Consider the following 24,025-nt stretch of genomic DNA (forward strand, 5'->3'; position numbering starts at 1 on the left):
TACCTGCAAAGGAGCCAATCGTTTGCCTCGTTTGAAGGCTGCACCTTGATTATGGTTCACTCGGGCCCATTAATAAATTTAAACCCTGGATTTCACAAGTTTCACGTTTGAATTTCACAAGACCTGCATTTCACCAGTCAGCCACACGCGGGTTGGCACCGAAATGCACATGCTGACACCTGTCCGCCCAGGGAAAATCTAGGAGCCGCGTACCTGGGCGAAGGGAGCGGCGGGTAGGCCGCGAAATTCTCCAACCGGCGTGTTTCTCTCCACCCCTGCAGCCCGCACGGACCCCCGCAAGCACAAACACCCGCCCACATCCACGCGCCCCGCGGGCGCCAGGCCCACACACCCGGAAGGCCCCAAGAGGTGACTCTCCTGGGGACCCCCTTTCCACGCAGTAAGGACGCCCTCTCCCCCCCGAAGGACTGCTTGGTGACCCCTCTAAACACCTCCCCCCGTCTCCCGGCCGGGACTGTGGGAAGTGGGCCGTGGCCTCGGGTTCCCAGCCCAGGCCTCCCGCGCGCGCCCGCCCCCAGAAGCCCGGCACCGCTCGCCCCTCCCCGAACTCAGCACCCACCCGCGCGGCGGCGGCGGCGGCGGCTGGCGGGCGGCCGCCCTTTTAAATCCCCGGGCTCATTTGCATGGCCCCGCCCCCCTCAGTGACACGGCTGGCGCGGGCGGGCCCGTCCCCCCTGCCCCTGGGTCGCTCTTTTTAAGCTCCCCTGAGCCGGGGCTGCGCTCCTCTAATTGGGACTCCGAGCCCGGGCTATTTCTGGCCCTGGCGCGGCTCCAAGAAGGCGTGAGTTCGCGGCCCCTCCGGTGGCTCTTTTTTTTTATATCTATCATTTAATTAAATTATTTATTTATTGAGGCCGCGCACGGGCCGTGCCTAGCTTCCTGCCCCTCGCCATCCTTCGGGGGAGGGGGAATATTTTTGTCCCCCCGCCTGGATGTGACATATAAATACCCCGCGGGGGCCTGGGCGGCGAGCACGCGGCGGCGGCGGTCTCTGAGCGCCTCTGCTCTCTCTCCCGGTTTCAGATCCGCATTTGCTACCAGCGGCGGCGGCGGCGGAGCCAGGCCGGTCCTCAGCGCCCAGCACCGTCGCTCCCGGCAGCCCGGAGCGCGCACCGCAGGCCGGCGGCCGAGCTCGCGGTGAGTCGTCCCCGGGGCCCGCGGCGGCGGCGGCGGAGGGGGGCGCCCGCGCCCCCGCTGCACGCCGCCCCTCCTGCAAGCCGCCCGGGGCTGCAGCGCGCGCCTCCGGCTTTATTCCCAGGCCGGGGCTGCGCGAGCCGCCGGCGGGGGAGGGCCGCGCGGCGCGGGGGCGGGCGGCGGGGCCCGGCGGCGCGGGGAGGGCACCGGCACCCCTTCCCCCGCGCCGCGGGCGCCCTGCGGGGGGCGGGGACCCGGGAAAAGCGCGCGGTGGGGGAGGGGGCGCGCGGCTGCGGCGAGCGCGAGTTGTGCACCCGGCGGAGCCCGGTGCACCTCGCGCGGCCGCCGCTCCCGCCCGAGCCCGAGCCCGGGCCTGGGTTGTGGGGGGCGGGGAGAGGAACGGGCTGCGGCGACAGGGGAGAGTGGGGGGCCGGGTGGCCCCCGCAGCCTGGGGAAGTTCTAGAAGTGAGGGGGATGGGCAGGGACCCCGCAATTCGGCCTTACTCCAGCTCGGCCTTTCTCCTGGCGCCCCTCCGCAGATGAGGCCGAATCGCCGGCCTGGGTTTGGGGCTTCACCCCGACCCCACCTCTGGCCCGGCCCGCGCCTCTTCAGCCCCCAGGGCCCGGCCTGCCTTCCGCCCCCACAAACTGGTTTCTCTGCTTTGCTGGGCTCTGTTGGAACTAGTCCCTTTGACTCCCCGTTTCAATTTTTTTTTCTGGGGCTTTATTTTGCGGGGAGGGCGCGGAGGGAGGTGGCTTTCTTCCTCTCCCCCGCGCGCGCCAGGTTTCCTGCCCCAAGGCGGGCTTGGGTGCCCCCTCTGGCAGGAAGTGGGGCCGGGTGCACCCTCGTGGCGGTGCATGCGGTCGGGGTGCACCGGTTTCCCGCGCCTGCGAAAGCGGCCTGCGCCCCTCCCCCCCGCGCTCTAGCCCCCAGTCCCGCCGGCCGACCTGCAACCGCCGGGCGCAGACACTTGCAGAGTCACCCTGGGCCCCGGGTCTGCAACAGGGATGACAGGGACTTTACCAGCCCCCAGACGGGTAAGGAAAGTGGCGGGCTAGAAGGGTCGCCAGCAACCCACTCCATCCTGCTCGCCAACTTGCTCTGTGACCTTGGGCAACTCATCAGCCCTCTCTGGGCTACTATTTTGGGGAAAACAAGGTGGTTCCAGGATGATTTCCTAGAGTCATTCCTGCAGATTGCCTCAGCATTTGTGGAGCCCACACTGCGTGCAGTGTGTGGAGGAGACAGGCTTGAGGCCTGAAAGGGCTTATTACCAACTGAAGGATTGAAGTTGGACCCTAAACGTGGCTTTGCCAAGCCTGGTCTCTCTGATGTTCAGAAACAGGTGGAAGAGACAAGCATTTGTTGGTCTCACCAGAGAGGGCCTCAGGCCTTGCCTTCTCTGGAGTCCTGGATCTGGGGTGGGGGTGAGCGGATTAAAGGGTCCCCAGCAGCAAGAGGTGGGGGGAAACACCAGGGACACCCACCAGGATCCCCAGGCAGGCTGGCCCAGGCTTTATGGGATTAGGGGCTGGCTTTGCCCAACTGGAACCACCTCTCCGAGGGGGCCTCCAGCAAACCTCATGTGAGGTCAGCACTCATTTAGCTGATTAATTGTGATGTTTAGTTTTGAAGGGGGACCTGTGGTGTAATATAAGATTCTAATCACTGCCTGCAATTACAGAGCAGGCCAAGCCACTAATGATGGAGCAGGATAAATCACCAACCACCTTGTTTAAAAGGGTCTTCAAGTCTGAAATATTATAAAATGGAATAATTACCAAAGTCCCGCCGTCTGGAGAATTTCAGTACTTGAGGATCGGGGGCCTCAGGCCCTCTAACAATCACAAGTTTGCAAAAACAGTCTTTCCTCTCGTTGGGTTAAAATTGGAAATTGTCTGAATCTGAAAAGGGGAAAGAAAGTCATTTTCAAACGTTCTAGTTCTCATTTTGATCTGGAATGAAGCTTTCTGTTGTTTAAGCGTTTTTAACTTTTACCTGGTTTGATCCTTGCCGCAGTCTGGAGAGGTAGGTGAGGCAGGTGCCTTATCATTATCCACATTTTATAGATTGAGAGGCTTTCAGAAGTGGAGCCACTTGGGCCCACCCTTTGCCAAGGGCAGCCAGGGATTGGTTATCAGGGAGGTGTGGAACCATAGGCCTCCCAGGACACGTCTCTATCTGTAACTTGGGGATAATAACGGGGAGGACAGGGATGGGGGTGCGAGGGCCCTTGCTGTCCTTTCTCAGCCTCTGGAAGAGACTCCCAAATACTCCTTGCAGAGGGGGGTTTCAGGTAAATTCTATATTAATAGGGCTGATGAAGCACAAACAGGCCTCTAAGGAGAGGGGAGATGCTAGAAAAGGACCAAGGAGCTTTTAGGATCAGCCCTGCTAGGGCTTCAGGGAGTCAGCTAGCATGTGTTACGAGGGCCCCTCTCAGTTGGACAAGTCCCTGCCCCTCGTGTAAGGAGGCATCAAAGAGAAAGATCTCATCTCACTCCAGGTGGGTGGGGGCGGGCAAGGGGGAAGAGGAGATTCACCTTTCAGCTTTGGGTTTCTTTTCCTCCTCCCACCTCACCCACTGCGGTTTTAACCCCCTTCACCCTTCTTTCCAAATCGTCCCCGTCTTTGAACCCCCAAGGCTTTTACTCGGGGAGAGAGCAGCGGAAAGAACTGGTGGGGCTCTGGCAGATGGGCAGTACCGTGGACGAGGTGGGCCGGGGATTGATGTCTATGACTGCCAGATGCCCAGGGCTCATTCTCTGCTTACCTTTCTTCCCTTGTTCCCTGCGAGCTACCCAGGCTCGGTTTTCTCTTGAAGAGAAGGGACAGCTTGGTGGAGGGAGGGGGCCCTGGCAGTGTGAGGACCCCCATCTCACCCACACTGTTGCCAGGGCGGCCTTACCCACAACCAGGACTGGGCTGGCTGGGCTCTTGGGCCCGGGCCCTGTGGGGCTGGCAGGACGACAAAGAGCCGTTCTGAAGAGGAGATAAGGAGCTGATTAGGGCCAACGGCCCAGCCCCGCCCTGTGGCTGCAAGCTGGGCTGGGCAGATGCCCCCATCGGCCCAGGTGGGAATCGCGGGGACCCCTGGGAGCAGGCAGTTTCCTGCCGGGCATTTTGAGGGTGGGAGTGGTGAGGGGGTAGGAGGCGGCTAAAGCAAGAGGTTTTGTTTAAAACAACTTTTCCCGCCTCCCAGCATCCCAGCCGTCGCTCCTCCACCTGCTCTGCCGACAAGGGAAGATGAGCGAGTCGAGCTCGAAGTCCAGCCAGCCCTTGGCCTCCAAGCAGGAAAAGGACGGCACTGAGAAGCGAGGGCGGGGCAGGCCGCGCAAGCAGCCTCCGGTGAGTCCCGGGACGGCGCTGGTAGGGAGTCAGGTGGGTGTCCAAACCTTTGCCTCGGTTTACCTCTTTGGGCTAGGGAGGTGCCAGGCGTCTTGGCAGGTGAAAACAGGACTGGCAGGGCGCAGTGTCATTCCTGTACACGTGTGTTCTCCCCACACATGCATCCCTGGTGCCTGAGAGCCTGGGAGAGAAGTGCAGCCTGAGGGAGCACTGAGCCCGAGCCCGAAAGTCCAAGCCAGAAGTGACCCTGTAGTCACGCAGGCCAGTCAGTGCTTATACACTGTGGTAAACCACCCACCCTTTATTTCCAGTCCATCGTGGACCAGTGCATTTATGAAACAGTAAAGATGAATTATAGAAACGTGAACATTTACATACGTAAGCCCAGCGTTTTTTGTTATTATACTCAACTGCACACGATAGTACTTTGTTAATTTACTATGAAATTTACTATGAAGGTTTCTAAATACTTACTGTACATTTCTGTAGTTCCTCATCCCAGGACAGTAACAGTTTCTGGGCCAGCACCTGTTCACGGACCTCCTTGAGTGGCCCTGGATTGGGCTTTGCCCCAGCTCTGTAAAAGGAAACGGAAGCCCAAGAAGCTTAAAATGTTGGGGAGTTGGTGGCAGAGTGACTGAGAGCCCTGGTTCTGCCCCTCACAAAGGTCCCGTGGGGTTAAAAGGCCAGCCTGGCACTGTGGGCACCCCAGGGAGCTTGGCCAGTCAGGCTGTGGGGACCACCTGCTACATGGGGGAGATCTTGGTTTCTCTCACAGAGGGGCAGCTATCCTTACGTAAGGGGCAGCTGTTGGTGAAGCCCCATTACTTCCCTTTCGTGGGGGAGAGGAGAGGAAAGCAGATGAGGTTGATCCTTGCTCTTCACACTTCAGGCAGCTTGTGTCCACCGGGCCCCGGTCTCCTCCCCCCATCTGTAGGTGGAGAGGCCTGTACTGACTCTCAGGAGCCGTGAGGAGTCTGACGGGTGGTGGAATTCAGCTGCCTCTTTCAGAGCCCACAGTTTGTGTGTGGGGAGCTCATCCTCTTAGTCTCGTTCCCTAGGCCCACCCCTGCCGCCTGTTAGCTTGTGGTCAGTGGGGGTGTCAGAGAAGGGGTGTTGGGTTACTGGACCGTGAAGAGCCCCCAGGCAGCCGCCTTGGGAAACCATAGCTGACGTGCCTTTGCTGCCCAGCTTCTATGCATTATGTAGCAGTTTTTTATTCTGTCTCGGGCTTATTAAAATTTCAGCGACACCAATGGGCAGGGATCTCTGGGGTTCCAAGATCTGGACATAACTCCTTCTCCCTAGGAGGCAGCCTGAAGGGAGTCTGGTTTGCAGGTAGAGGCTGTAGGTTCCCTTTAGGGGGAAGGGGGATCCTTTCCCCTCTTCTGCATCATCTGAGGGGGTGGGCAATGATCACAGCCCAGTGCTGGACACTTGTACATTTTTCATTTAGTTTTCATGACACCCTGCAAGGTAAGTCTTGTCACCATTTACAGATGAGGGAAACTGAGGCTCAAGCATTAAGTGTCTTGCCCAAGATCTTAGAGCTAGTCAGTGGCCAAACTGGCATGTGGACAGAGCTGCCTAAGAGTGTCTTTCTGCCCCCATGACACCCTTCCCAGAGGCCTTCTGGTCTCTTGTCATTTTGCTGTCATAGGGAAGCAAGGGGAGAGACTTTGTAAAAGATATTCAGACGGAGAACCTGAATCCCAAGGGCTGCCTGCCATGATTCCTGTGGATTCCAGAGTTGGGGGATGGCTTGCAGATTTAATTCTCCTGGGCTGGGACAGAGGGCTCTGTCCTGAAAAGGGTGGGGCAGGTGGCTTCTGTGTCCCTGACTGCCCCATCTGTCTTTGCAGAAGGAGCCCAGCGAAGTGCCAACACCTAAGAGACCTCGGGGCCGACCGAAGGGGAGCAAAAACAAGGGCGCTGCCAAGACCCGGGTGAGGCTTGAGGAGGGCCCTCTCCCCACGACAGCAGCTATAGGAGGTCTGGGAAAGGGCTGGCTTGTCCTCATTCTTGGCATCCTCTTTTTCTCTGGCATATGGGGGATGATGTGTCTTTGCTAATTGAAGAGAGGGGGGCAATGACTGAGGTCCCACTTCTGGGGCCTTGGTCCTGCCCAGGACAATGGGGAAATCAAGTCAGATGTCCTGCAGCTTTCCTGGTCTGGAGAGAGGCGAGTTGGGAGGAGCGAAGGGGCAGGTCCTGGGCTGAGAATGTCACCTTTTCTCCCGGAGGCCCCCTGGCTCCTGAGGGAGTGGGGAGAAGCAGGGAAGGCCAGATCTACAGTGGCATCAGCCTTTCAGAGAAGTTGTTTTGTTTTTTATTTTATTTTTTCTAAGACACGACTCATATCCTCTGAGTCATGGGTGGAGGAGGGAGTGGGGGGCGTGTGTGTATGTTGGGGTGGGGGGGGGCGCAGTGTGGCTGGCCAGTCATCACCAGCTGGACTCGGGTGGGCCTGCTGGGCTGAGAGTCCTGGGCTGCCCCGAGCAGAGGAAGGTAGTTCTGCCCCTCCCTGCTCTCCCTCACCATCCAGGGCACTGGTCATTGGGTGAGCACCATCAGGAACATCTTTGACTTAGTGGATCTTTTCTCTGACCATCTAGAAAACCACCACAACTCCAGGGAGGAAACCAAGGGGCAGACCCAAAAAACTGGTAGGTGAACAGATGGCGGCAGCTTGGCTCTTCTGGGGAGGCTGTTAAGAGTGGGAGATGCCCCATCCTGTGCCTGCATAGGAACATGGCTCTCCCTGACCTGCCGGGCCAGGAATGGTGATACTTCATGTTTTACCCAGGCCCGGAGAGGGGAAGGGATTTGTCCAGGGCTCAGGGTTCCTGGCACCCAGCCCAGGGCTTTTAAAGGGCTGTGTCCATGAGAATTGAGGGGTCCCAGGTACCAACCAGACCAGACTCCCTGCGCTGACCTACTGGGGGTGGTCCCTGTCTCTCCTTCCTCTGCTTCTAGAACAGACTCAGAACTTCTAGGGTGAACTTGGAGGTCAACTATTAGTGTTTCTCCCCCGCCGCCATTATAGAAATGAGGACAAAGGGAGGTTTAAGTAGCAGCAAAGGAGCTCAGGCCTGGGCGGGCGGGCGGGCGAGGGGGTCACGTTGGGTGGGGGCTGAGGTGCGATGCCGCAGGGAGCTACCTCCTCAGGGAGGCGCCGTCCATCTCTAGGCCCCAGTAGCTGGTAATGAAAGTAGGCAGGTTGAGCCGGGAGATGCCTCCAGGGGGTCCACCGCAGTGAGGGCCCTCCCGGCCCTTTACTGTCCCCAACCTGTCTTCCCTGAGGCGGTCATTCCTCGAGCGTGAGCCGAGCCACCACGGGGTGAGGGGGGCTCGGGGTGCTGGCTGGGCCCCAGGAGTGAGTAACAGGAAACAAGTTGTTTTGGAGTTTGTGCCTGGCACGGGGGCCCCGTGTGGTGTCCCGACATTCCCGCCCAGTGAGTGAGCCCCGGCGGCACACACTTCCCCTTCCTCCCCGCCCTGGCCTGGGGTCAGCCCGTGGCCACCGCTCGCAGCCCAGCAGCTGCCCCTGCAGGCCAAGGCCACTCGTTTCCCCTGCACCCACCAGGGGGGCTCATGCAGCCTCCAGCCACCCCTTCCCTCCTCATTTCCTCTCCCTGGCTGCCTTCTCTCCTCCCCTGCCCGAGAACCAGTCACTTCCTCGCTTCCTCGAGCTCAGTGGTGCCCCGAGCTCTGCCAGGTACCCCCGCCGTGGGCCTGGGGGCCAAGGGGCCTGGCTCTGTGTGAGAGCAGCATGTGTGTGGGTTTTTTTCCCTCCCTTTAAATTCTTCCTTTTTTATGAATGAAACTGGGCCGTGGAGGTTGCTGAGTCACCCACACACTCAGCCCTGACTCATCCCCCTTCTGGAGAGCCAGGGAGTGCGGGGAGGGGTTGGGGGCGAGCTTGGCCCCTGGTGGGTGGAGGAGGAGGGGGGCAGGCCTGGCATTCCTGCTGATGGCCCTGCCCACCCTGCAGGAGAAGGAGGAAGAGGAGGGCATCTCGCAGGAGTCCTCAGAGGAGGAGCAGTGACCGTGCCGTGCCGCGCCGCCCGCTCCCTCACCGAGGAGCAGTTTCCTTCTGGGACTGGACAGCTCCGCTCCGCTCCCACTGCCCCCACCCCTTCCCCCAGGCTCTCGTGTCACCGCCACCCACCTGCGCCCTCACCACCACACTACACAGCACACCAGCCGTCGCCGCAGGGCCCCCGGGGCCCCGAGTCGGGAGCAGTTTCCTTTGATTTCAGGTCCCAGCGACCCCTGACCCACGGCGCCTGACTTCCCACTTAGCTGCTCCCGCGCTGCTGCATCCCCACTCCCTCAGTGTGGGGACCTTGCTGGCTGGGCTCTTGGTTTCGGGGTCCCTTCTAATCCCCGACTCTTCCCTCTGGCTTCCCATTAAGGGGCCTGGGAGGGCTCCCCTGGCCTTAAAAAGGGGCCCAAGCCCCATCTCATTCTGACATGCCCCACTCCCACTGTACTAGCGGCAGCAGGTGTGGCCACTGGAGAGGGGTGATTGGCCCCAGATGCCCCCGACCAAGCTGTGTCTCACCAGGGGTGGCTCACACCCCCTTTGCTTCCTTCCCACCTTGCCTAGTCCCTGCAGTAGGTTGGGCCGCCCCCTTGGGGGCACAGGAAGGCAGGCAGGAGGGGTTTAAGCCCCCTCCCCCCTCTAGGCAGGCTCCAACCTACCTTGCCCTCACCCTGGAATCCAGTGAAGTGATGAAAATGCAGAGTCACCTTTATCCAGGTGAGGCCCAGGAGGCCTGGGCTCCCGGTGGCAGCCACTTAAGGCGGGCTAGAGCCACTCCCTGTCCCCGTCTGCTTCCACTCTAGACCTCGGTTTCCCCTTCCTTCCCTCACTCGGGGCACTAATAACAAGGAGCTAGCCTTGCCCACTCCCATCCTTCTGCTCCTCCCCACCCCCCAAGGTTCTGGTTCCATCTTTCCTCTGTTCACAAACTACCTCTGGACAGTTGTGTTGTTTTTTGTTCAATGTTTCATTCTTAGACATCCGTCATTGCTGCTGCTACCAGCGCCAAATGTTCATCCTCATTGCCTCCTGTTCTGCCCACATTCCCCTCCTCCAAGATGCTCTTAGGGGAAGGGGCCTGGGGCAAAGCAGGCTGGGTTACCGACTACCCCAGTCCCAGGGAAGGTGGGGCCCTGCCCCTAGGATGCTGCAGCAGAGTAAGGAGGGGGGCCTGTGTTGACCGTCGGGTGTAGGGGCCACCTTCTCCCCCTGTTCTGTCAGGGAGGAGGTAGCCATTATTTGTCCCAGCCTGGGGCCCCCCCTCTGGTTTCCTATTTGCAGTTACTTGAATAAAAAAATATCCTTTTCTGGACTGAGTCTTTCTGTGATGGGTGCCTGGAATAGGGAAGGGTGGAAACCAAGGGTCTAGTGGGTGGGGGAGGAAGAAGAAAAAGCATTGGCGTCAGCTCCACGGAAGGTAACTTAAGCCCCTCTTGAAGAAGTCAACTACACCCCTAGCCACAAAACATTTTATTTACAAAATATATATACTGAATATTATACATTAGGCCCTGTCACCATGGGAACAGCTCCAAAGCCAAGTCAGGGAGGGCTAGAGAAAGGTGGTGCCTGTGGAAGGGCAAAGCTCCACCCTGTCTCCCAGCCACCCTTCCACCCCAGAAGGAAATATTCCCATTAGCTCCTGGGAGTGGCTGGTAGGCTCAGCCCACAAAGGACTGAAGGCCTAGCAGGGAGTGAGGTGACAGTGGGGGCTGACTGCTATGCAGGGCTTAGGACTGGGGACAGATGGGAGGAGGAATGGAGACCCAGTACCCAGGAGGGGGAGCTGGGGGAAGCAGCAGGCTGCAGGGCCCTGGACGTTCCAGGACCCCATGGTTCTGAAGACCAGGACAGGGGGCTCAAGTCATGTCTTGACGTCCAGCAAGGGCATCCGCTTGTGCTGGTAGCCACTCTGCCAGCCATGGACCACCTGTAGGGGAGGAGACCCGCACCACAGGGCACAGTCCACAGCACAACTTGGGAGGAGGCACCCCACTAGCCACGGCCCACATGGGGAAGGCTGAGAGCAGAACCAGGCTCTGTCTTCAGGGGTATGAATAGAGCAGACCCACCTCTGCTGATTCTCCCTGTCCCCAGAGTGCTCACCTTGGGGTCTCCCACGTCAGAGAGCAGCTCCTGCTCAGCCTCGTGCAGCTCCTCAGCAGGGTCGTAGCTGTACACAGGGAGCAGGTGATGGCGAAGCCGGTCCACCCTGGGGAGCATGGGAGGGGGCTCAGCCCAGGGGACCCAGTCCCCTTCTTCAGACACCTGACTGCCCTGTCTCTACTCCCCCTGGCAGGGGCACACTAGAGCTCTAACAAGACATGTCTCGGCAGGAAAACCTAACAGGAGTGTAGGGAATTTCAGGTTTGTGTCTGAATGGCTGAGGAGCATCTTAAATGTATGCAGGGATCTCAGATCCTATGGGAAGAACTTTAAGCACAATTCGGGGGAGGTGGCGCTGGGGGCAGGGACACTCACCGCTTTTTCTTCTGGACATACATTACCTGTAACAGAGACACAGCACTGTGGAGGCCGCTGAGCCCAGGATGGCCCACAAGTGACAGGGGTCCACCTCCACACCCTCCTCTCCCGTAACAGCAGGACAGCTGAGATGCTGTGTGCAGGCTGGACCAGGCCCACCCAGCCCTGCCTTCGCAAAGGTGTGGGTGTGTATGTATGTATGTATGTGGGGGCTCCTTACCACGGCCACCACCACCCCGACCAGGGTGATGAGGAAGAAGGGCCCCAACACATAGCCCACCATGGAGTCGCTGCTGGCCTGCGGGGCATTGGGCACTGTGGTGTTACTCATGACATCGGCAGCCAGAGGGCTGGGTAGTCAGCATGGGCAGTAGTACTGCCTCGGGAGGGCGCCTCCACTGGGCTCCCTGGGGAGGAGGAAGGAGGTTGTCAATTCCACCCAGGCTCCGGATTCCTCCCCAAGAGCTAGTAATATATGAAAACTTAGGTCAGGCACTGGGAAGAGGGATCTTCCAGGTCAATGAGCTGGGTTTAACCCTGCAGGGACTCAGCAAGTCCTGGGTGTAAACAGCACCAAAGGGAGGCCCAGACCCAGGGCCTGAGTCCTGCCCAGCTCCTATCCCCAAATCAGGGTGGGGCTCAGCTCAGGTGCTGGCTGAACATTTGCAGATATCAATTCCTGAGGAGAGGTTAGATGTAGGTTCCCAGCTCCTGCCCCAACCTCCTGGGGTACTGGACTGCCAGCAGCTATCCAGTGGAGCAAAATGGGGATATTAGGTTAAAACATGAGGGTCCTGCATTGCAGCCTAGGGGTGAGGTGGGAGCATCTGAAGGAGACCATCTCGGCCCGGGTCCAGTGCCCACACTTCGGTCTATATAGGTCCTATGCCCTCTTTGTCCCTGGAGTCACTCCAGGCATAGCCTGGGCATCGTCTCCCCCATCGGTCTCATATGCCAGGGTGGACACAAGTGGGCAGGGCTGGACTGCATCTGCGAGGTGATGTCACCGCCCCCTGGTCCCCACTCGGGGCTCCGCCCGGGTCCCTCCCCTCCTGGCCTGGGATGACAGGAGGAAGTGGAGAGGGTCAGCTCCCATGACAGACGCAAGGAGACTGTCCACGGGTGGCTGCACGCAGATATACCCTGGTCCTTGACCCCGGTTCTCCTGGGCTTCTATCGGAGGGCAAGGTATGAGCTACCCGTCCCGCTACCCGTGGGGACTCCGGGCTCACCGAGTCGCATGCCCGTCCCATGGTCGAGGGGACATGCCGAGGTAGGGAGGGTGACAGGCCGTTCCTAGGATGCGGACCAGCAACGGAGAGCGGGAGGTAGTTCCCACGGCGCTGGGAGGCTCAGGCCAGGGGAAGGGAACTTAGGGGGAGCACAGAGGGCCCCGGGCATCCTGGCATCCCGACACCCCGAGGCGTGGACCTGTACCGGCGCTTTGCAGCCCATCCAACCCGGCCAAGCCTTACCTCCCGCCGATGCAGCCCGGAAAGGAACGCCCTCGGTTGGCTCCGGGGCCCCGGAAGAGCCGGCAGGCGCGTGATCAAAGGACCCGGGGAAATGGGCGGGGCCACAGTATCAGGGTGCAGCCAATCCGATGGCGGCAGGCAGACGGCCCGGAGGCTTCGGGAGGGGCCAATCCGGAGGCCGGGGATGCTGGCGGCGCCGTGCCGAGACGGCCTGGGCTGCAGGGTCCACCCTGTGACGGCAGAGGGCAGCCGAGGGCTGCGCAGCGGGGAGGGGCGGAGAGGGGCGGGGCGCGCGCGGCTTCCCAGCGTACCCCGGGGCGGACCCCTGCTATGCGGCCGCGCTTGGGAGCTCACATTCCAGGGAGAGGCCTGGCCTCCGCTTTGCTCGCACTTCTGGTTGGAGCCCAGTCACGCTCTAACGTTTAGCCCAGGCCCCACAAGGCCTCCAAAGCCCCACAAGGGCTTTGTTGAGCCCTCTAGACCTCCTAGCAGCGCAGACTGGCCCTCTGTGCTGTGCTCAGAGTGTGTAGGCAGGCCTGGGGTAGCCCCTGCCCAGCCTTGGACCTCAGGTCCACCCACCTAGCCACTCTCTCTGCGCCTCACTCTTAATGTTGGTAAAACAGGCTGCTGTAAGGATTAAACCATGACATGGGTAGAGCCTAGCACATAGCATGCCCAGAATTTTAAATTCCCTGTTAGCCTCTTTCCGGTTTTCCAGGGCACAGACGGAGCAGCGAGGTGAAGTTCCTCTGGGTCATAGGTAACTTGCCAAGTAGGTAAGCTTGGGTTGAAGCTTCGGTCGTCTGATAATTAAAATGTCACACACTTACTGGGGAAATTTGAATAAGATTGGTGGGTTTTACCAATGTCAGTATCCTGCTGGTGATGTTATACTATAGTTTTGCGAAAGTTAGCATTGGGGGAAGCTAAGCAAGGTGTACAAGGGATCTCTGTTATTTCTTACAACTGCATGTGAATCTAGTTACCTCGAATTGTGTGTGTATAGTTTTGTACCACACCTACCTTTCCATCACCAGAATCACACACAATTGGGAAAACTCCAGATGGGCAGGCGATGGAAAACACCCAAGAACATAAAGGTTGTGGCAGCCGAACCAGGTTGAGGCCCTCCTGGGTCCTCAAGTGCTACTGGAGATACAGGGGTGCTGTGAGTCACCCTATTCTTTTTTTTGGCTGTGCCGCCCGGCATGCAGGATCTTAGTTCCCCCACGAGGGATCGAACCCGTGCCCCCTGCCACTGGACCTGGAGTCCTAACCACTGGACCGCCAGGGAATTTCCTGGCTCACCCTATTCTTGCCAGAGACAGCCAATGGCATGGATGTGGTTGAGCTACTTTGTCTGGTCAGGCCTCAGTTTCCTCAAGTCCTTCCAGAGGTGGTTAGATGAGAGCAGGTCTGGTGCAGAGATGACCCAATTAGGAACCAGAGGGCAGGTGGGAACTTGCCTCTTGCCTCCAGACACCACCATCTGACTGGGGAATCAGATAAAGGGAAAGGAATGAGAGAAAAGCTTGGGTCTGAAGGCTCCAGGTAGATTTCCTGGTATTCTCTGCCTTTGAGTCTGGAGAGTAGGGAGACCACCCATAAGAGTCTTCTATTAGACCTGAGGGCAGAGGAAGGAGGCACCTCCTCAGGCAGGGCCTCCCTCACCTTACAAGGAAGTAGGGATCAAGTAGTAGGTTTTAGACCCAGGCCCCCTTGGCTGACCACACACCCAACCGTTGTTCCCATCCTCAGGACTTCCAACCACATATCTAGAGGGTCTAATGGTCCTCGGAGCAGGCCTAGTGATTGCATTAGCTAGGCCAGTGTGTGGAAAGGCACAGGGTCTTTACTCCTAGGACAGAACACCATTCCAAGGTAGGCAGGGCAGCTGGGACGACCTCAGTTTACAATGAGTAAGCTGAGGCCCTGAGTGGTGTAATGACTTCCCAAGGCCCTTGGTGTGATCACCAAGGGTAAGGCAGAATGGGATGATGGGCGGGCCCCTCTTCCTTGGACAGCTCTGTTCTGGCAGCTACTCTGGGACTGCATTTGAGGCCTGGTTTGTTCCTGTGATGAGATGAACTGTTATAAGTTAAATCCATATAATGTAAACCCTAAAATAACAGAGTTATTTTATGTAAGTCAACAAAAGAGATAAAATAGAAATAAAAATTCTCAAGTAATCCAAAAGAAGGGAGAAAAAGAGGAAAAGGGTAACAAAGAACAGATGAGACAACCAGAAAACAAATAAGATGATAAACTGAAACCTAAATATATCAATAATCACATTAAAGGTAAATGGTCTAAACAACCCAATTTAGGGACTTCCCTGGTGGTCCGGTGATTAAGACTCCATCCTTTCACTGCAGGGGCCATGGGTTTGATCCCTGGTCGGGGAACTAAGATCCCGTATGCTGCACAGCATGGCCAAAAAAAAAATAATAATAATAATCAACCCAATTAAAAGGCAGAGATTATCAGAATGGATAAAAAAGTAAGACACAATTACATGCTGCCCACAAGAAATGTACTCTGAATATAAAGACTCCAATAGGGTAAAAGCAAAAAGATGGGAAAAGATACACCATGTTTATGCTTGTCAAAAGAAAGCTGGGAAGGCTATAATAAAATCAGACAAAGTTGATTTCAGAGCAGAGAATATTACCAGAGATGAAAAGAAGTTCAGTTCATAATGACAAAGGGGTTGATGAGTTGAGGACATAACAATTCTAAATGTTCATGTGCCCAATAAGACAGCTTCAAAATATATGACACAAAAATGGATAGAACTCCAAGAAAAAACAATCACAGTTTTAGCCAGAGATTTCAATACTACCCTCTGAATAATAGGTAAAACAAGCAAATAATCAGCCAGGATATAGTAAACTAGAACAACACTATCAACCAACTTGACCTTTATAGAATCCTCCACCTAACACTAGCAGAATACATATACTTAAGTGTACACAGAATATTTATCAAGACAGATCATATTATGGGCCATAAAACAAGTCTCAATAAATTAAAAAGGATTCAAGTCATAACGAAGTATGTGTTCTGATCACAGTGGAATTATATTAGAAATCAATAACAAAAAGATCCCTGGAAAATACCCAGATATTTGGAAAATGAATAACACACCTCTGGATCAATTAGGAATTATTTTGAACTGAATGAAAATGCAAATGCAATGCATCAGAATTTGTGGGACAGCTCTGTTAGAGAAATTTATAGCACTAAATATCTACTTAAAAAAAGAAAGATATGTCAACGACCTCAGCTTCCACCTGAAACCAAAGTATACAGAAGAAAATAACAAAGATCAATGCAGAAATCCATGTAATAGAAAACAGAAAATCAGTGAAACCATAAGCTTCTTCTTGAGAAGATCAACAAAATTGATAAACCTCTAGCCAGATTGATCAGGAAAAAAGAGAGAAAATACAAATCACCAATATTAGGAATGAAAGAGGTAAGATCACAACAGTTTCTACAGATAATAAAAGAATAATAAGGGAATATTAGGAACAACTTTTTGCCAATAAATTCAATAACTTAGTTGAAATGGAGAATAGATGGAAAGACACAAATTACCAAAGCTCACCTAAGAAATAGATAAATGTATAGGAATCTAGGTTACATTTATACCATCTTAGCTTCAGTAGCATACATTAATTCCTCCTATTCAATTCTATGTCCCCCTTGAAGTTGGTATTGTCACAAATACATCTTTATATATTGCATGTGTATTAACATAGATTTATAATTATTGTTTTATGCATCTGTCTTTTAAACCATGTAAGAATCAGAAAAGAGTTACATACCCAGAATACAATAATACTGGCTTTTATATTTACCTTGTACTTACCTTTATCAGTGAACTTTTATCTAGTGCCTTTTTGTTTCAGTCTGAATGACTCCCTGTAGCATTTCTTGTAGGGCAGGTCTACTAGCAACAAATGCTGTTAGTTTTTGTTAATCTGGGAATGTCTGAACTTCTCCTTAATTGTGAAGGACAATTTTTCTGGATATAGAATTACTGGTTGACAGGTTTTTGTTTGTGTTTTCCTGTCAGTTCTTTAAATATATCATTCTACTGGTTTCTAGCCTTCATGGTTTCTGATGATAAATCAACTGTTAATCTTAGGATGTTAATTGTAATCTCCATGGTAACCACTACAAAAACAAGTAGGAAATATATAGAAAAGGAAATGAAGAGGAAATCAAAATGGTACATACTAGGAGAAAAATCAAACACAAAAGAAGTCAGTACTGGAAGGATTAAGGAACGAAAAAGATATCACACACAGAAAACAGTACTATGGCAGAAGTAAGTCCTTCAATATCAGTAATCACTTTAAATGTAAATGGATTAAACTCACCAATTAAAAGACAGAGATTGGTGATAGGTGCACAATATATGAATGTATTTAATGCCACTGATTTGTATATTTCAAAATGATTAAAATGGTAAATTTTATGTATATTCTATCACTCACAAAAAAAGGCAGAATGGATTTTAAAATGATCTAACAGGATTTGGATAAAAATTTCTCCAGAGAAGACATGCAAATGGCCAAATAAGTACATGAAAAGATGCTCAACATCACTAATCATTAGGGAAATGCAAATCAAACTACAATGAGATACCACTTCATATCCATTAGGATGGCTATTATTTAAAACAAAACAAAACAGAAAATAACAAATGTTGGTGAGGATGTACAGAAAAAGGAACTCTTGTGTACTGCTGGTGGGAATAAAATGGTGCAGCCACTACAGAAAACAGTATGGTGGTTCCTCAAAAAATTGAAAATAGAATTACCACATGATCCAGCAATTACACTTTTGGGTATATACCACAGAGAATGGAAAGCAGGGATTCAGACAGATATCTGTATACTCAAGTACATAGCATCATTCTCCACAATAGTCAAAATGTGGAAGCAACCCAAGTTCCCATCGACAGGTAAATGGATAAACAAAATATGGTACATATGTACAAGGGGATATTGACACAGGTACAACATGGATGAACCTTGAAGACATTATGCTAAGTGAAATAAACCAGTCACGAAAGAACAAATAAGGTATGATTTCACTTATATGAGGTACCTAGAGTAGTCAAATTCATATAGCTAAAAAGTAGAACGGTAGTTGCCAGGGGCTGGGGCGGAGGGGCTGGGTGGGAGGGAATAAAGAGCTATTGTTTAATGGATATGGGGTTTCAGTTTGAGAAGATGAAAAAATTTTTGGAGATGGATGGTAGTAATGCTTGCATAACAGTGTATTTAATGCCACTGAACTGTACACTTAGAAACAGTTTAAAATGTTAAAAAAAAAAAAGAGAGAGAGAGAGAGATCCAATCCAAGTATATGCTGCTGGCAAGAGACTCACTTTAGACCCAAAGACACAAATAAGTTGAAAGTGAAAGGATGGGAAAGATATTCTATATAAAGAATAACCAAAAGAGACCTAGGGTGGCTATATTAATATTGGACAAAATAGATTTTAAGTCAAAAACTGTTACAAGAGACAAAGGAGGACATTTTATATTGATAAAAAGGGAAAATGATGAAGAAGTTATAACAATTATATATGCACCAAACAACACAGTCCCAAGATATACGAAGCAAATATTGACAAAACTGAAGGGAGAAATTGACAGTTCTACACTAATAGTTGGAGACTTCAATACCTTACTTTCAATAATGGAAAGAATATCCTATACAGAAGATCAATAAGGAAATAGAGTACTTGAAAAACACTATAAACCAACTAGACCTAAAAGACATAAAGAACACTCGTCCCAAAGAATATACATTGTTCTCAAGTACACGTGGAGCATTCTCCAGGACAGATCATATGTTAGGCCACAAAACAAATTTTAATACATTTTAAAACCTCCTAACAAAGAAAAGACCAGGACCAGATGGCTTCACTGATGAATTCTACCAAAAATCTAAAGGAGAATTAATACCAATCCTTCTCAAATTCTTCCAAAAAATTGAAAGAAAAGGAACACTTCCTAACTCATTCTAACTCAGCATTGCCCTCAAACCAAAGCCAGACAAACACACAAAAGGAAACTACAGATCAATATCTCTTATTAATATAAATGTAAGGTAATAAAAGAACTCTCAATAAGTTAAAAAGGATTAAAATCATACAAAGCATCTTCCCTGACCACGATGGAATGAATCTAGAAATCAGTAACAGAAGGAAAACTGGAAAATTAGCAAATATGCAGAAAGTAAACAACACACTCTTAAAAAAACAGTGGGTTAAAGAAGACCACTAGGGAAATTAGAAAATACTTTGAGACATACCAAAAACTTATGGGATATAGTAAAAGCAGTACTCACTGGGAAATTTATAGTTGTAAATGCCTACATTAATAGAAGATCTCAGATAAACAACCTAACTTTAAACCTTAAGGAACTGGAGGGACTTCCCTGGTGGTCCAGTGGCAAATAATCCACCTTCCAGTGCAGGGGACAAGAGTTCGATCCCTGGTCAGGGAACTAAGATCCCACATGCCACTGGGCAACTAAGCCTGTGTGCCACAACTACTGACCTCACGTGCCTCAATGAGAGAGCCCACGTGTGGCAAACTACAGGGTCCATGCACCCTGGAGCCTGCACGCTGCAACTAGAGAGAGATCCCACATGCCACAATTAGAGAGAAGCCCACGCGCCACAACAAAAAGATCCCACATGCCTCAACAAAGATCCCGTGTGCTGCAACTAAGACCCAATGCAGCCAAAAAAATAAAGAAAAAAAAATAGTTCAGTAGCTTTAAAAAAAAAAAAAACCCTAAGGAACTAGAAAAAGAAGAGCAAACTAAAGGTAGGAAGGAAATAATATAGAGCACAAATAAATTAAATGGGGGGGAACAATAGAGAGAATCAATAAAATCAAAAGCTGGTTCTTTGAAAAGATAGCAAAACTTTAGTTAGACTGACTAAAAAAATGGAAGATGAAAATAACTGAAACCAGAAATGAAAACAGAAATTAAAAGGATTATAAGAGAACCCTATGAACTACTATATGCAAACACGATAATCTGGATGAATCAACAAATTCCTAAAGACATACAAATTATTAAAACTTATTCAAGAGGAAATAGAAATTCTCAACAGACCTGTAATAAGCAAAAAGATTGCATCAGGAATCAATAACCTCCCAACAAAGAAAAGTCAGGACTAGATGTCTTCACTGGCCAATTCTACCAAACATTTAAAGAAGAATTAACATCAATCCAATTCATCAATCCTAACATCAACTCTACCGAAAATTGGAGGAGGGGAACACTTTCTAACACATTCCTTGAGGCCAACATTATCCTGATACCAAAGCCAGAGAAAGATTCCATAAGAAAACTATAGATCAATATTCCTTATAAATATAGACAAAAATCTTCAATAATATACTAGCAGACCAAATCCAATAGCACATTAAAAAGGATTATACACGATGACCAAATGGGATTTACCCTAGGAGTGGAAGGGGTGTTTCAACTATAGGAAAATCAATGTCATACAGCCCATTAATAGGACAAAGGAAAACAACCACATAATCAACTCAATAGATGCAGAAAAGCATCTGACAAAAATTCAATATCCTTTCATGATAAAAACCCAGCTGAGGGCTTCCCTGGTGGCACAGTGGTTAAGAATCCGTGCTCCCAGAGTTCAGGACATTGGTCCACCAGAGACCTGCTGGCTCCACGTAATATCGGCAAAAGCCGATCATAAAATGGCAAAAGCTCTCCCAGAGATCTCCATCTCAACACTAACACCCAGCTCCACTCAACGACCAGCAAGCTACACTGCTGGAGACCCCATGCCAAACAACTAGCAAGACAGGAACACAACCCCACACATTAGCAGAGACGCTGTCTAAAATCATAATAAGGTCACAAACACCCCAAAACACACTACTGGACGTGGTCCTGCCCACCAGAAACACAAGATCCAGCCTCATCCACCAGAACACACATCAGTCCCCTCCACCAGGAAGCCTACACAGCCCACTGAACCAACCATAGCCACTAGGGGCAGACACCAAAAATAAAGGGAACTACGAACCTGAAGCCTGCGAAAAGGAGACCCCAAACACAGTAAGTTAAGCAAAATGAGAAGACAGAGAAACACACAGCAGATGAAGGAGCAAGGTAAAAACCCACCAGACCAAACAAATGAAGAGGAAATAGGCAGTCTACCTGAAAAAGAATTCAGAGTAATGATAGTAAAGATGATCCAAAATCTTGGAAATAGAATGGAGAAAATACAAGAAATGTTTAACAAGGACCTAGAAGAACTAAAGAGCAAACAAACAATGATGAACAACACAATAAATGAAATTAAAAATTCTCTAGAAGGAATCAATAGCAGAATAACTGAGGCAGAAGAACAGATAAGTGACCTGGAAGAGAAAATAGTAGAAATAACTGCCAAAGAGCAGAATAAATAAAAAAGAATGAAAAGAATTGAGGACAGTCTCAGAGACCTCTGGGACAACATTAAACGCACCAACATTTGAATTATAGGGGTCCCAGAAGAAGAAGAGAAAAAGAAAGGGACTGAGAAAATATTGGAAGAGATTACAGTTGAAAACTTCCCTAATATGGGAAAGGAAATAATCAAGTCCAGGAAGCTCAGAGAGTCCCATACAGGATAAATCCAAGGAGAAACACGCCAAGACACATATTAAGCAAACTACCAAAAATTAAATATAAAGAAAACATATTAAAAGCAGCAAGGGAAAAACAACAAATAACATACAAGGGAATCCCTATAAGGCTAACAGCTGATCCTTCAGCAGAAACTCTGCAAGCCAGAAGGGTGTGGCAGGACATATTTAAAGTGATGAAAGGGAAAAAACTACAACCAAGATTACTCTACCCAGCAAGGATCTCATTCAGATTTGACAGAGAAATTAAAAACTTTACAGACAAGCAAAAGCTAAGGAATTCAGCACCACCAAATCAGTTTTACAACAAGTGCTAAAGGAAATTCTCTAGGCAGGAAACACAAGAGAAGGAAAAGACCTACAATAACAAACCCAAAACAATTAAGAAAATGGTAATAGGAACATACATATCGATAACTACCTTAAATGTAAATGGATTAAATGCTCCAACCAAAAGACATAGACTGGCTGAATGGATACAAAAACAAGACCCATATATATGCTGTCTACAAGAGACCCACTTCAGACCTAGGGACACACACAGACTGAAAGTGAGGGGATGGAAAAAGATATTCCATGCAAATGGAAATCAAAAGAAAACTGGAGTAGCAATTCTCATATCAGACAAGATAGACTTTAAAATAAATATTATTACAAGAGACAAAGAAGGACACTACATAATGATCAAGGGATCAATCCAAGAAGAAGATATAACAACTGTAAATATTTATGCACCCAACATAGGAGCACCTCAATACATAAGGCAAATGCTAACTAACAGCCAGAAAAGGGGAAATTGATAGTAACACAATCATAGTAGGGAACTTTAACACCCCACTTTCACCAATGGACAGATCATTCAAAATAAAAATAAATAAGGAAACACAAGCTTTAAATGACACATTAAACAAGATGGACTTAATTGATATTTATAGGACATTCCATCCAAAAACAACAGAATACACTTCCTTCTCAAGTGCTCATGGAACATTCTCCAGGATAGATCATACCTTGGGTCACAAATCAAGCCTTGGTAAACTTAAGAAAACTGAAATCATATCAAGTATCTTTTCTGACCACAACGCTATGAGACTAGATATCAATTACAGGAAAAAATCTGTAAAAAATACAAACACATGGAGGCTAAACAATACACTACTAAATAACCAAGAGATCACTGAAGAAATCAAAGAGGAAATCAAAAAATACCTAGAAACAAATGACAATGAAAACACGATGACCCAAAACCTATGGGATGCAGCAAAAGCAGTTCTAAGAGGGAAATTTATAGCAATACAATCCTACCTCAAGAAACAAGAAACATCTCAAATAAATAATCTAACCTTACACCTAAAGCAATTAGAGAAAGAAGAACAAAAAAACCCCAAAGTTAGCAGAAGGAAAGAAATCATAAAGATCAGATCAGAAATAAATGAAAAAGAAATGAAGGAAACAATAGCAAAGATCAATAAAACTAAAAGCTGGTTCTTTGAGAAGATAAACAAAATTGATAAACCATTAGCCAGACTCATCAAGAAAAAAAGGGAGAAGACTCAAATCAATAGAATTAGAAATGAAAAAGGAGAAGTAATAACTGATACTGCAGAAATACAAAGGATCATGAGAGATTACTACAAGAAACTATATGCCAATAAAATGGACAACCTGGAAGAAATGGACAAATTCTTAGAAAAGCACAACCTTCCAAGACTGAACCAGGAAGAAATAGAAAATATAAACAGACCAATCACAAGCACTGAAATTAAAACTGATTAAAAATCTTCCAACAAACAAAAGCCCAGGACCAGATGGCTTCACAGGTGAATCCTATCAAACATTTAGAGAAGAGCTAACACCTATCCTTCTCAAACTCTTCCAAAATATTGCAGAGGGAGGAACACTCCCAAACTCATTCTACGAGGCCACCATCACCCTGATACCAAAACCAGACAAAGATGTCACAAAGAAAGAAAACTACAGGCCAATATCACTGATGAACATAGATGCAAAAATCCTCAACAAAATACTAGCAAACAGAATCCAACAGCACATTAAAAGGATCATACACCATGATCAAGTGGTGTTTATCCCAGGAATGCAAGGATTCTTCAATATATGCAAATCAATCAATGATAAACCATATTAACAAATTGAAGGAGAAAAACCACATGATCATCTCAATAGATGCAGAAAAAGCTTTTGACAAAATTCAACACCCATTTATGATAAAAACCCTCCAGAAAGTAGGCATAGAGGGAACTTACCTCAACATGATAAAGGCCATATATGACAAACCCACAGTCAACATCGTTCCCAATGGCGAAAAACTGAAACCATTACCTCTAAGATCAGGAACAAGACAAGGTTGTCCACTCTCACCACTATTATTCAACATAGTTTTGGAAGTTTTAGCCACAGCACTCAGAGAAGAAAAAGAAATAAAAGGAATCCAAATCGGCAAAGAAGAAGTAAAGCTGTCACTGTTTGCACATGACATGACACTACACATAGACAATCCTAAGGATGCTACCAGAAAACTACTAGAGCTAATCAATGAATTTGGTAAAGTAGCAGAATACAAAATTAATGCACAGAAATCTCTTGGATTCCTATACATTAATGATGAAAAATCTGAAAGAGAAATTAACGAAACACTCCCATTTACCATTGCAACAAAAAGAATAAATACCTAGGAATAAACCTACCTAAGGAGACAAAAGACCTGTATGCAGAAAACTATAAGACACTGATGAAAGAAATGAAAGATGATACAAACAGATGGAAAGATATACCATGTTCTTGGATTGGAAGA

The 24,025-nt window shown here is 49.8% G+C and overlaps 2 protein-coding genes and 1 long non-coding RNA gene across 12 annotated transcripts in view; 2 read left to right on the forward strand and 1 right to left on the reverse strand.

Annotated features, from left to right (window-relative positions):
* The first annotated feature begins 657 nt into the window (after positions 1-657).
* On the forward strand, positions 658-9,864 carry HMGA1 (high mobility group AT-hook 1). 6 transcript variants are annotated; one of them, XM_082345159.1, is made up of 6 exons: positions 659-802; positions 1,045-1,158; positions 4,359-4,504; positions 6,367-6,450; positions 7,120-7,174; positions 8,502-9,864. In XM_082345159.1, the coding sequence occupies exons 3-6, from the start codon at positions 4,403-4,405 to the stop codon at positions 8,795-8,797; spliced, it is 537 nt and encodes a 178-aa protein (XP_082201285.1). In that variant the 5' UTR covers positions 659-802; positions 1,045-1,158; positions 4,359-4,402; the 3' UTR covers positions 8,798-9,864. The 6 variants fall into 6 exon arrangements, with proteins under 6 accessions (XP_082201288.1, XP_082201289.1, XP_082201285.1 ...); XM_082345160.1 differs by having other exon boundaries at positions 4,359-4,537; positions 7,120-7,170; positions 8,499-8,690; XM_082345161.1 differs by having other exon boundaries at positions 7,120-7,170; positions 8,499-8,690.
* A 143-nt stretch (positions 9,865-10,007) lies between these two features.
* On the reverse strand, positions 10,008-12,622 carry SMIM29 (small integral membrane protein 29). Of its 5 annotated transcripts, none has more exons than XM_082345169.1 (5): positions 12,512-12,622; positions 11,257-11,443; positions 11,034-11,059; positions 10,659-10,725; positions 10,008-10,482 (listed from the first exon to the last, which is right to left on the reverse strand). In XM_082345169.1, the coding sequence occupies exons 2-5, from the start codon at positions 11,365-11,367 to the stop codon at positions 10,417-10,419; spliced, it is 270 nt and encodes an 89-aa protein (XP_082201295.1). In that variant the 5' UTR covers positions 11,368-11,443; positions 12,512-12,622; the 3' UTR covers positions 10,008-10,416. The 5 variants fall into 5 exon arrangements, with proteins under 5 accessions (XP_082201295.1, XP_082201296.1, XP_082201293.1 ...); XM_082345170.1 differs by having other exon boundaries at positions 10,659-10,764; positions 11,317-11,443; positions 12,512-12,621; XM_082345167.1 differs by having other exon boundaries at positions 10,659-10,764; positions 12,512-12,621.
* LOC309607063 overlaps positions 11,453-24,025 on the forward strand; it is a 29,240-nt gene continuing 16,667 nt past the window's right edge. The window contains exon 1 of the long non-coding RNA XR_014232228.1: positions 11,453-12,224. This is a non-coding gene — a long non-coding RNA (uncharacterized lncRNA). The remainder of the gene's footprint in view (positions 12,225-24,025) is intronic.

This window comes from Balaenoptera borealis (assembly GCF_965194805.1).
Source record: "Balaenoptera borealis genome assembly, chromosome: 12".
Lineage (NCBI taxonomy): Eukaryota > Metazoa > Chordata > Mammalia > Artiodactyla > Balaenopteridae > Balaenoptera > Balaenoptera borealis.